The sequence below is a fragment of the Rhincodon typus genome, chromosome 18, assembly GCF_021869965.1.
Source record: "Rhincodon typus isolate 14 chromosome 18, sRhiTyp1.1, whole genome shotgun sequence".
NCBI classification, from domain to species: Eukaryota; Metazoa; Chordata; class Chondrichthyes; order Orectolobiformes; family Rhincodontidae; genus Rhincodon; species Rhincodon typus.
In genome coordinates, this window is record NC_063349.1 from 37,660,935 (window position 1) to 37,673,376 (window position 12,442).

Consider the following 12,442-nt stretch of genomic DNA (forward strand, 5'->3'; position numbering starts at 1 on the left):
CTGTTCTGAGGAAGGGTCACCGGACCCGAAACGTTAATTCTGTTTTCTCCTCGACAGATGCTGCCAGACCTGCTGAGCTTTTCCAGCAACTTTGTTTTAGTCTCTAATTCCCTGGTTTTCCTTGTTCGTTGTTCTTAAAAGCAGAGTGATGTGCAATTTTCCAATCCTGAGGAACGACTTCTGTACCTAGGAAACTCTGAATGATTATAGTTAAGATATCTACATTGGGTTTCCCTACTGGTTTAACACACTCAGACAGAAACCGTCAGGTCCTGGGGATTTGGCACATTTTAGTTCCGTTACTTTCCCCATTATTGATGTTTTATTTACGCTAATTTTATTCCGTCCGAGACCTTGATCCACTATTAATTTCGTCTGGACTTCCAGCAAGCTATCCTTTTGCACTGCATATACTGAGGCAAAATAACTACTCAACATGTCTGCCATTTCCCCAAAGTTACTGACAATATCTCCACTTTCAGTATTTAGTGGGCCAACATTTCTCCTGATTACCTGCTTTCTCTTTATGTAACTATAAAATTTCTTTTGTCGATTTTGATGTCCCTTGCAAGTTTCCTTTCATAATTCCTTTTAGTAGCTATGATAAGCTGCTTTGTGGCCTTGTTGGTCTTTTATCATTCCCATTTAATAGGATCTGTGCTGATTTATGCATTTTTGTAATGACAATTGGGCAACTGTTCTTCCTGTGCGTAGGGCTCCATGCTGTGATTAGCAGAGACATTGGAGCCCTGCAAAATTCAGTCCATTATCTTCCTTTATCCAAAAAGGACCATTTCTCTCATTTCACAGTTACTCTATACTGGTTAGTAGATGTGTTCCATGAATTTGGTCTAATAATTGCTGAATATTCATTTTTGTCACACAAGTTGGATGCCTTATTTTGGGCTCCACTGAATTGAATTAGCTTTATTGTCACGTGCATTCGACTGAATGCAATGGAAGGTTTGCAATGTCACCACTATGGTGCCATCTTAGGTACAAGGTACCCAGGTACAGATACTAAAATTGAAAGAACAATAAATAAAAGTCCAACACAAGAAAACAAAGTACTCAAAGTATGGTCCTTTTCACCCAGGTCCAAGCCAGCACCTAGCTTCCAGTCTGCAAGGGCCTTAGATCCCTGCAGCGGCCTCCAGTCTGAAACTCGCCTCCCCATGGCAGCCTCAAGTCCAGGACTCACCTCCGGGACTCACTTCCCATGCTGGCCTCCAGTCCAGTACCTGTCTCCCGCACTGGCCTCCAGTCCAGGACTTGCCTCCAGGACTCACTTTCCATGCCAGCCTGGTCTGGGACTTGCCTCTGCAACTCGCCTTCCATGCAGGCCAGGACTGGGATTCGCATTCTGTGCCGTCCTAGTCTGGGACTGTCTCCAGGACTTGCCTTCCGCGCTGGCCTGGTCTGGGACTCGCCTGCGACAGCCTCCAGTCCAGGAGCTGCCTCCTCCATTCCCCTCCAAGTAAGTTTATTGTTAAAAGTTTGAAAAAAAAACACTCCAGAGAAGGGAAAAAGAAAGAGAAAGAGAAAAAGAAAAGGGCAAAGCAGAGGACCTCTGGCTGGAGCATCCTACTATAGTGCCACCTTAACATTAAATGGTTCATAGTCATTTAAGCACACAAGAATCAGGATGGCTGAGTAGGTCAGACCTGATGAGAATTCACAAATTTCTAATGCTATTTTACACTAATTTCTATGTCAACATTGCAAAACTAAATTATTCTTTTGAAATTAAACATTAAAAAGCTGAATACTATAATAGTAAATAGTATATCAAATATTTTAAAATATTACCTTATCTTCTAATGCAGCCATTCGCTCTTTTAGATGCAGTTGAAGTCGCTCATTAGACTCTGTGAGCAATCTGTCCACTGTGTCAGACAGTCTCTTATTATGCTCTTCATTCATTTTCTCTCTTTGACGGGCCTAAAGCATGAAAATTAAAAAGCGGTTTTGGAAAACATTTAAATTTATACTGAAAATTAATGACAGGCTTGAATAATTGTACTTCACAATTTATTTGACAAGTCCAAGAAAACAGCAATTTATGTGCTAATAATCATTTGGTGATTCTGTCAGTTATTCAAATTGGATTCAGCCAGTACTATGAATGAATCTTTTTGCTATGTAGCGTTCTACATTTTGTTACAATTTGGCAGGACCAATTTGTCTTTATATGGTATTGCATTTCTCATCAAACCATTTTTCACTTGGCAATCATTTGGATATGTATTTTCCATTTAGTTTATTTCCTTACATTTTCATTGTATTTTGATTCCATTTATTTGAAGGCAGCAACTTGTCTATAATTTGTTGGTGATATATTTTAATTTCAGGGCTGAATATTCTAGATTTGCAATGGTCGTTACTATTTGTATTGTGCCTATTGTACCTCTCTAAACTAAAAACTAATATTGCATCAGAACATCATAAATTTTCTCACATATTCTGAATCCAAAATACTAGGTTAGGTGAAAAAAAAAACAGTAAATTTTAAATGTGATATTTCATTAAAAGAATAGTCAGAGTCAATTATGTGTTTTGGGAACCAATTTCTAAAATCACAGGTGGGTCACAAGAACGGACCATGGAATAGTATAGCTCTGAAGCTGAGGTTGAGTAGGTTGGGCCTGCACTCAATTGAATTTAGAAGAATGAGAGATGACCTTATTGAAACATACAATATTCCCAAGGGTCTTCACAGGGTAGATGCAGAAAAGCTGTTTCCCTTTGTGAGAGTGCACAGGACCAGAGGGCATAATCTCCGAATAAGGGGTCATGCATTTAGGGCAAATATGATGGAGCAATTTCTTCTCTCAGAGCGTAGTGAATCTGTGGATTTTTTTTTCCTTCCTTTGTTCGCAGGATATGGGCGTTGCTGGCTAGGCAGCATTTATTGCCCATCCCTAACTGCCCAGAGGGCATTAACAGTCAACCACCTGCTGTATGTCTGGAGTCACATGCAGGCCAGACCAGGTAAGGATGGCAGTTTCATTCCCTAAAGGGCATTAGTGAACCAGATGGGTTTTTTTCCAACAATTGGCAATGGATTCATTGTCATCATTAGACTCTTAATTCCAGATTTCTTTTTTTGAATTCAAATTCCTCCATCTGCCATGGTGGGACTTGAACCCATGTCCTCAGAACACTACCTGGGTCTACGTCATTGCCTCCCCTTGTTAGACTAACTGGACTATAGTTTCCTGCTTTTTGTCTCCCTCCTTTCTCGAACTGGAGTGCTACATTCATGTTTTTATTAGTGTACCAGAACCCTCCCAGGATTTTATACCACAGAGGGTTATTGAGACTGGGTCACTAACTATATTCAAGACAGAGATGGACAGATGTTTAATCAGTAAGGAAATCAATGGTTATAGGGAAAAGGCAGGAAAATGGACTTGAAGGTTATCATATCAGCCATGATCTCATTGAATGGTGGAGCAGACATGATGGGCTGAATGGCATTCTCTTGCTCCCACTTCGTATGGCCTTATGTGTTCTGACTTATTTGTTAACAATGGACTCTAGCATTTTACCAATGACACATATTAGACTAACTGGCCTACAGTTTCCTGTTATTGGTCTTCCTTCTTTTTCGAGCTGGGCTGTTACATATGTATTTTTATTTAATCTGTTGGAACCCTCCCAAAATCCAGTGAGTTGTGGAAAATTTGGATTAATGCCTCCACTTTCTCTACAGTCACTTCCTTCAAAACCCTTGGATGTAGGCCATCCAGTCCTGATGATTTGTCTGTCTGTCATCCCATTAATTTGTCAAATACTTTGTCCCTCACATTAGTGACTGTTCCAAAATCTTTCATCCCAAACTGTGCTTATCTGAAATTTTTGGGACATTTATCGAGTCTTCCACCATGAAGACTGATGCAAAATATTGGTTTAAATTATCTGCCAAATCCCTGTTCCTCATTATCAATTCCCAGTTTAATCCTCCAAAGATCCCACATGCACTTTAGCTACTCTCTTTTTACATACCCTTAGAAACTCTTGCTGCTTTTGTTTGCATTTCTTGCCAATTTAGTTTTATAATCAATTTTCTCTCTCTTTACTAGCTTATTAGTCATTGTTTCTGGTTCCTGAAAAATTCCCATCCTCCAACCTATCACTAGTTTTTAACCACATTGTGTACCTTAGTTTTTGATCTGCATTCTCTCCTTGACTGCTATTGTTAACAATGGATTGTTCAACATTTTCATTGGTTTTGATAGTTAAACTTCTTTTTGATCAGAAGAAATTATTGCACGGAGTTACGAAATTCCTTTTTAAAGGTTTGCCTCATCTACTTACTTACTTTGTCTATTTTCCCAGCAGAGTTGCATCATACCTCAGTAATTGCCCTTATTTATGTTGAAGATATTGGTTTGTGAGCCTAATTGCTCTCTTTCAAACACTTAACATAAAATTATACTATATTCTGATTACAGCCCCCTGGCAGATCCTTAATTATGAGATCTCCTTTCATACAACACAATACAACACAGGAACAGGTCCTGCAGCCCTAAACCTGCTACTTTTTGTCCACGCGCGGCTTATATCCCTCTGTTTGTCTCCCAGTCAAGTGTCTTTCAAGATACGCCTTAAACGTTGCTAATGTGCCTGCTTCCACCACCTCCACTGGCAATGCACTCCAAGCACCCAACCACTCTCTGCGTGAAAAATTTTCACTTCTCCCCTAAACTTTCCCCCTCTCACATTGAAACTCTTCCCTCTTGTAGTTAACCTTTCCACGCTGGAAGAAAGCCTCTGACTAACCACCCCTATCCATGTCTCTCATAATTTTGTAGACCTCTGTCAGGTTGCCTTTCAGCCTTCATCTTTCCAGTGAAAACAATCCGAGTTCATCCAACCTCTCCTCATAACTAAAATCGTCCAGACCAGGCAACATTCTGGTAAATCTTCTCTGCACCCTCACCAAAGCATCCCCATTCTTCTGGTAGTGTGGCAATCAGAACTGCACGTAATATTCTAAATGTGGCCTAAATAAAGTTTTGTACAGCTGTAATGTAACTTGCCAACTTTTATATTCGATGCCTGAGCATACTGTTATGTTTTCTTGACCACCTTATCCACTTACATTGCCACTTTCAGGAATCTGTGGATCTGTACGCCCAGATCACTCTGTATATCAATGCTCCTAAGGGTTGTGCCAATTATTGTATAATTCGCACCTGAATTTGATCTTTCAAAATGCATCACAGATATGTATATATTATATATAAGTATATATATATTATGTATACACTACAAAAACAAAGGTTGCAGCACTGATCACTGTGGAGCACCACTATTTACTGTTCTCCATTCTGAAAAGCACCCTTCTACTGCTACTCTCTGTCTTCTATGACTAAGACAGTTTTATATCAATCTAGCCAGTTCACTCTGGATCCATGAGCTACCTTCTGTTCCAGCGTGACATGAGGTACCTTATCAAATGCCTTACTAAAGTCCATGTAGATAACATCCACTGCCATTTCCTCATCAATCACTCTTGTCACCTCCTCAAAAAACTCAATCAAGTTGGTGAGACATGACCTTCCCCACACAAACTCATGCTGCCTATCACTAACAAGTCAATTTACTTCCAAATGTGAATAAATCATGTCATTCAGTATCTTCTCCAACAATTTCTCCACCACTGACGTCAGGATCACTGGCTGTAATTACCTGGAATATCTCTGTTTCCTTCTTAAGCAAAGGAAGAACATTGGCCATTCACTAGTCCTCTGGAACCTTGCCTGGGGCCATAAACGATGCAAAGATATCAGTTAGAGTCCCAGGTATTTCCTCCCTTGCCTCCCACAGTATTCTGGGATAGATTGTATCTGGCCCTGGAAACTTGTTTAACTTACTGCATTTCAAGACCCTCAATACTTCATCCTTCATTATATTGACCTGCCTGAGAGTATTCACACACTGTTCCCTAACCTCAACATTCCTCACGTCCCTCTCTTTAGTGTACTCATCTCATCCACTTCTTCTGGCTCCACAAAAAGCCTCCCTCATTTACTCTTGAGTGGGCCTACTCTTTCCCTAGCTACCCTCTTGGTCCTAATGAAATGCCTCTCCCAATGAAATGCCTTCGGATTCTCCTTAACCCTGCTGGCCAAGGACATTTCATGGATCCTTTTAAACCTCCTAACTCTTTCCTACTTTCATCTATTTTTAGTTGCCTAGATTTTAGGTATGCTTCCTTTTTTTTTGACTGAGCTGATAATTTCCCTTGTCATTTAAGGTTCCCAAATCTCACCTTTCCTATCCTTCATTTTGACAGGAACAGGCTTCTCCTGCACACTAATCATCTGATGCTTAAAAGATCCCATATGTCAGATGCAGATTTACCCGCAAACAGCTGCTTCCAATCCACATTCTCCATTAATCCTACCTCATTACACATTATTGTTTCTAAAATAACCAGTTTTTGTGTAGATTCTGCAATGTATTGCCCCAAGAAACAATTTCTCCAGAAATTTGTCTTCAATGGTTGCCTTGTCCATCTGACTTGTCTCGTCAATATGCAGATTAAAACCACCCATGACAATTGCAGTGCCCTTCTTCCACATCTCTATTAGTTCCTAAGTCACATTTTGGCCGACAGTGAGGCAAATCTTTGGGGGCATTTCAATGAATGCCATCGACTTTTCTCCAGTGCCATTTCTTATTTCCACCAAATTGATTCTACATCATGATTAATTGCACCTATATCAGTAGTCATCACAACACCGATAGCTTTCTTTATTAACAACAGCATGCCATCTCTTTTCCTTTTTTTCCCACAATGTCAAATGACTTTGAATATTGAGTTCCCAGTCTTGGTCAACCTGCATTCCCATGTTCATAATAAGTTATTAAGTCTTATTTATTTACTTCTATTTGTACTGTCAACTCATCTATTTTGTTAAAAATGATGCATGCATTCAGATAAATAAATATAAGCTTTGATTTTTGCCATTATCACTTACTCTAATTTCTGCTGCACTCTTCTGCTTACATCTTCCTAACAGTAAGAGAGGTAGAGCTGCCATAATCTTACCAGATCATAGGGCTGCTCTCCCATTACAGAGCTGGGACAACTAGTGGTGTTTTAACCTGAGGCTGACCATACCTCAGGTAAGGGGAGAGGTTGAAAAGGAGAGCTTTTCATAGTAACCACAGCCAAGTGCAAGAATTGATTCTACACTGTCAGTGTCACTGTAGTTCACAAGTCAGCCATCCAGTAAACAGATCTAACCAACCTCCATATATTTTCAACCTCTTCCTGTGACACTTTGATTTTTGTTCGCATCACCAACACACTGTACCTCTGCTCTCTCACTTCTTTTTGATATTTTTAACCTTCTCTTCAACTGAACCACCCACCCCACTTCCCCACTAGAACATTTTGACAAGTGAGTATAAAGTATTTGCTCAAATGCCACTTTTAGGTAGCTTTGACTTGTTTTTAATGTGATTCATCATTGGAATTTGTCTTTCAAATGCAAGTCGTCCCTTATTTTGTCCAGTCTTACTTAGTTGTTCACAGACTTTGCAGTTCTTTTCCAATGGAGAAGGCAGCACAATGCATTGAAAAATGTTACAATATGTCCTGTTCGGCAGTGCTGTCACCTTGTCTACTGTGAACTAAATGGGGCTGGCTGATGAAATTCAAACAGCTTTGGCAGTTCGAAAAAAGTTAACCATGTGCTCCCTTACATTTTTCTTCCCTAAATCATTGTGATCATATTTTAATTTTTTTATAGTGAGTCAGATTTGTGAATACATTTTATTATTATATATTTTCTCCACCACCAGAAAAACACGTGTTGTCAATTGAACATTTGCAAGCAAAGCCTGTCAAGTGCAATGCTAACATCAAAAAATGAGGGAGGGGTCTAAATCAAAATGGAATTGGAAGGACAAATAAAGCACAGTATCCCCTGCAGCGTCCACCCCTCTCTAAATGCATCAAGAGCACTGATGGACACCGCATGTTTTCTCTCCAACAACAGCCAGGCTCGAATACAACTGCGGAAGAGGGGCAGATAGTCGGCACCAGTGAACCCCTCCACAGCTTGCTGCCCAGACCTGTTTATTGCCAGCCTGGTCAGGCCTAGGAGCAGACCCATGAGGGGGTTCTCCGATCTGCCCACACACCTCTGCATCGGGTGCCCAAAGACCAGGAGTATAGGGCTGAAGTGCCCCAAAAACACAACAAAAGTTTCTTAAATAACTTACAAGGGAGTAACTTAAAAATTGAGATCAACACCATTTGTTATTTGCTTCTAGGTAGCAGTCTATTGTTTGAATAACTGGCGGCCATTGTCAATACATGAATGAGTTTCAAGTCTCAGGGCTGTTGTGGTGCAGTGGTGTGTCCTTATCTCTGAATCAGGAGGTCTGGGTTCTAAGTTCCACCTGTTCCAGAGACATGTAATTACGTTGCTGAACACATTGATTAGAAAATACTTTGAGTTTCAAGTGTTAATTAGTTTCAACAAAGTATGTTTCAATCAGCTGAGAATGGATAATATTTTCAAGAAGCTGTATTTATAGTTTGTTTCCTTTGATACGGTTTCCGGTCTGTTGAAACAAGCTAAGTGTTACAAGTATTACCAGGTTTATTCACATTGCAAAATACATCATTTTCTCAGTATCCATGAAGTGAAGGCTTTTACTAAGTGGCGAGAAGTGAAAAGTAACATAAAGCAATTTCAATTGTTAATGTATGGAATGTGAGGCACTGGGTGAGGGGCTATGTAAAAACATGGGGACATGAAGGTGGCATTGGTAATTGAATGGGCAATGGCGATCTATGAATGCAAGGGTATTCGACATCCCAGAAAAACAGGGAAAAATATAAATGGGATTGTTAACAAAGGAATGTGTATTCAAGACATATAGTGCTTAGAAGTGGCATAGGTGATCATTTGGGGGGAATGGGCTAACACGAGGATTGCTGGTCAGTGAAGGAGAGAGGGTTAAGTTGAAGGAGGCGTTTAAACATTGTTGGTGTTGGGATTCTACATTGGAGAACTGACTCAGGTCTTCTAACTGGCCCGCATTCATACCCACACATCTCACACACCTGAACACGACACTCAAACTCAACCCCAGAGTGCAGAGCCTAAAATGATTTGCAAAGCCATACATTGGTCAGGTGTATTGTTTGTGAGTCATGGGACTGAGCTGATTGATTTTCCCAAGCACTGCAGAACATTCGGCTCCACATACTGAGGATATTATGTTTGCTTCCAATTGGGCACTGGCATGGTAGCAGTTTTGTCAAAGTATCTCAAATGTTAGAAATATACATGAGCCACAAATTAAATTCAAAATACAGTACAGTCAGCATATTTCACAAGTGGGAGTGGAAACAACCCGTTCACCACCATTCATAGAAACACCCCTTTAACAAGTAATTCAATGAGTAAAACTAGAAATAACTCATGCAGCATAATCTAGGTTTCAGCCCTCTGTCTCATATTTTTAATATAACTCACCCTCTGAAGTTCCTGATTCTTTTCTTCAAGCTGAGTCTCTAAGTGCCTCAAACGTTCTTCTATGCTGCCATGTCTCTCTTCTGCCTGTAACACAAATTGAAAAAAGCTGAATAGATCTCAATTTTGTTTTAGCAAGTCAATATACCAATACATGTGATTTATTTAAACAAGAAAGAAACAAGCCAAGCTCAAGCCTACGCTGTCCAAGAACTCATGTTCAGAATTAAGCAGGCAGCTGGAGAAAATTGCTTAATGTTTGTGAACTTGTAGTCTATAACACCTAAGCATTAGCAATATTTTCTTATAAATTTCAAAATTATTTTCATGAATGAATGAGTTCAGCCATATGTGACAACATGCTGGATTTTCATGGTTAAACCAAAATCCTGCTATTTCAAACATATCAAGCTTGTCAAAGCACAAAACTGCACAATGGAAAAAAAAACAGAATCTGTTTATCAACCAGCAAGACTACCTTCCTAAGCATGGTCATCATTTCTTGCAGGTTTGCTTCCAAAACATAGGGATAATCATCAGATGAGGTAGAAGAGGTTGGGTCAGACTGACAAGTCAAGGAAAAGAAGAGGGACAAATCGAAAAATCAGAACTAAAGACACAAATGCTTAATAAAATACAGCACATAATGTTGAAAACAAAAAGAATGACTAAAGGCAAAACACTAACTACACAAACTAACATCATTTCCAAAATCTTGACAGTTCTAAAAAAACAGTTAATTACATAGAGGTTCCCTAACTGAAACAAACATCAAAATGTTGTTGTTGCAATGCTTCCCACTTCTGTAATTAATTTTTCCTCTGGTAAGTTCAAAATGTAAGCAGGAGTTCAATGCAGGTTTATGGAGGGACAGCAGTTTGATCACCTCTGTGAATAACAACTTATTCCAAAGATGGATGCATAATCTTCCGGTAATCAACTGCTAATTATTTATTATAAGCATTTGTTTATTACTGTTCTGCTTAGGACCATTTGGTGAAATGTTATTGACCAGAAACACTGATCAGAATTTAATCCCCACTGCCCTGGAACCGGGCTGGGAGATGAGAGGAGGGTGGTAAAGGGAAACAATCCAAAAATCTAGGAATTGTTGAGATCAATCTTTCCACTTGGCCACTTCAGACTACTTAAGGGCCTCATTCACACAGGTGTTGATCTGTGTGGGAAAGTCATCAGGTATCTTCTCAGGCATTCTGTACCAAATGAAGAGACATAACAGGAGCATATAGGAAGTATTTGAGGAAAGAAACTCCTCCTGCCTTTGAACTCAATCCTCCTCCTGACAGGCCTCAGCAGCCCTACCTCCCTGTGCTCTTGGATTGCAAGGACATCACTTCTCTTCAAGTCTTCTGCAGCATCAGCAGTGGCCCTGCTGCTGGTGGCATTATCAGCATTGGAGAGATGATGGCCTTTGATCATCAAGCTGTTCTCAGAAATGGGATATTCAGATTGCAGGAGCTGGGAACTATAATGACAGCCTTCAGATTGCCCAATTAGAATTTAATCTCTTTGGGGCCCCTGATTATGGCTACCACCCCTCTTGTTGCTAGATGGACCCATCACATCAACCACCAAATACCAGTCGTTTATCCTGTTTCTTTGTCCACTAATGCTTCCTGGCTTGCTGAGTAGTTCCAACATCTTCTTTTTTATTTTAGATATCGAGTATTTCCAGTATTTTGTTTTTACAAATTATTTATTGATGGTATAATGCTTTCATAATCATGAATCCTCAACTAGCATTATTTACCATATATCGTGGTATGCTTGGGCAGTTTATATCCCCACTGATAACTGTTGTGGAATTAAAATATTTAAAATGTCCATCCAAACATTAAACAATGTACATTGTAGAACAAAATAATCCATAAAGGATTTTAATGAAGTACTTCAGTTGAGACAGTATGTGGGTCATGTTTCAATTTTTGTTTAGAATACTGTTATGACTATTTCCTGAACAAATGAATAAACGGAACTTATATATTTTCTTTCCAAATTTCAGCATGTTGAACAGGCTCAGCAGGCCACTAGGCCTACTTCCCCTCTTATTTCTCATGATCCTATGATCAAAACATTTTGCTGTCAATCGAGTATTTTTGAAATATAGCCACAATTAAATCATAGGTAATATTACAGTTGGTTTGTGAACAGTAAAGTCAGACAAACAGCAATTATGTGCTCAAATTTCTAGGTCAGCTCTTGATCCTTTGACCTACAGACTCTAAAGTAAGTAAGAGTGTTACCACTGAACCAAGCCTGGCACCCTTGCCTATAAATTCAACTGCCACATCAAGCAGATGTTCACCTGCACATCTGCCAATGTGGTATACTGCATCCGCTGTACCCGTTGTGGCCTCCTCTACATCGGGGAAACCAAGCGGAGGCTCGGGGACCGCTTTGCAGAACACCTACGCTCGGTTCGCAATAAACAACTGCACCTCCCAGTCACGAACCATTTCAACTCCCCCTCCCATTCCTCAGACGACATGTCCATCCTGGACCTCCTGCAGTGCCACAACAATGCTCCCGAAGGTTGCAGGAACAGCAACTCATATTCCGCTTGGGAACCCTGCAGCCAAATGGTATCAATGTGGATTTCACAAGCTTCAAAATCTCCCCTCCCCCTACTGCATCCCAAAACCAGCCCAGCTCGTCCCCGCCTCCTAACCTGTTCTTCCTCCCACCTATCCCCTCCTCCCACCTCAAGCCACACACCCATCTCCGACCTACTAACCTCATCCCGCCCCCTTGACCTGTCTGTCCTCCCTGGACTGACCTATCCCCTCCCTAACTCCCCATCTACACTCACCTTTACTGGCTCCATCCCCGCCTCTTCGACCTGTCTGTTTCCTCTCCACCTATCTTCTCCTCTATCCATTTTCTATCCGCCTCCCCCTTTCTCCCTATTTATTTCA

General features: G+C 40.4%; 1 protein-coding gene across 1 annotated transcript in view; it reads right to left on the reverse strand.

The window, feature by feature from the left end:
• Positions 1-12,442, reverse strand: part of ppfia2 (PTPRF interacting protein alpha 2) — a 349,413-nt gene that overhangs the window by 140,227 nt on the left and 196,744 nt on the right. Inside the window, exons 9-11 of the mRNA XM_048607917.1 lie at positions 9,510-9,593; positions 1,810-1,941; positions 1,290-1,471 (exon numbers count right to left, since the gene is read on the reverse strand). Of these exons, the coding sequence (XP_048463874.1) occupies positions 1,290-1,471; positions 1,810-1,941; positions 9,510-9,593 (398 nt within the window). The remainder of the gene's footprint in view (positions 1-1,289; positions 1,472-1,809; positions 1,942-9,509; positions 9,594-12,442) is intronic.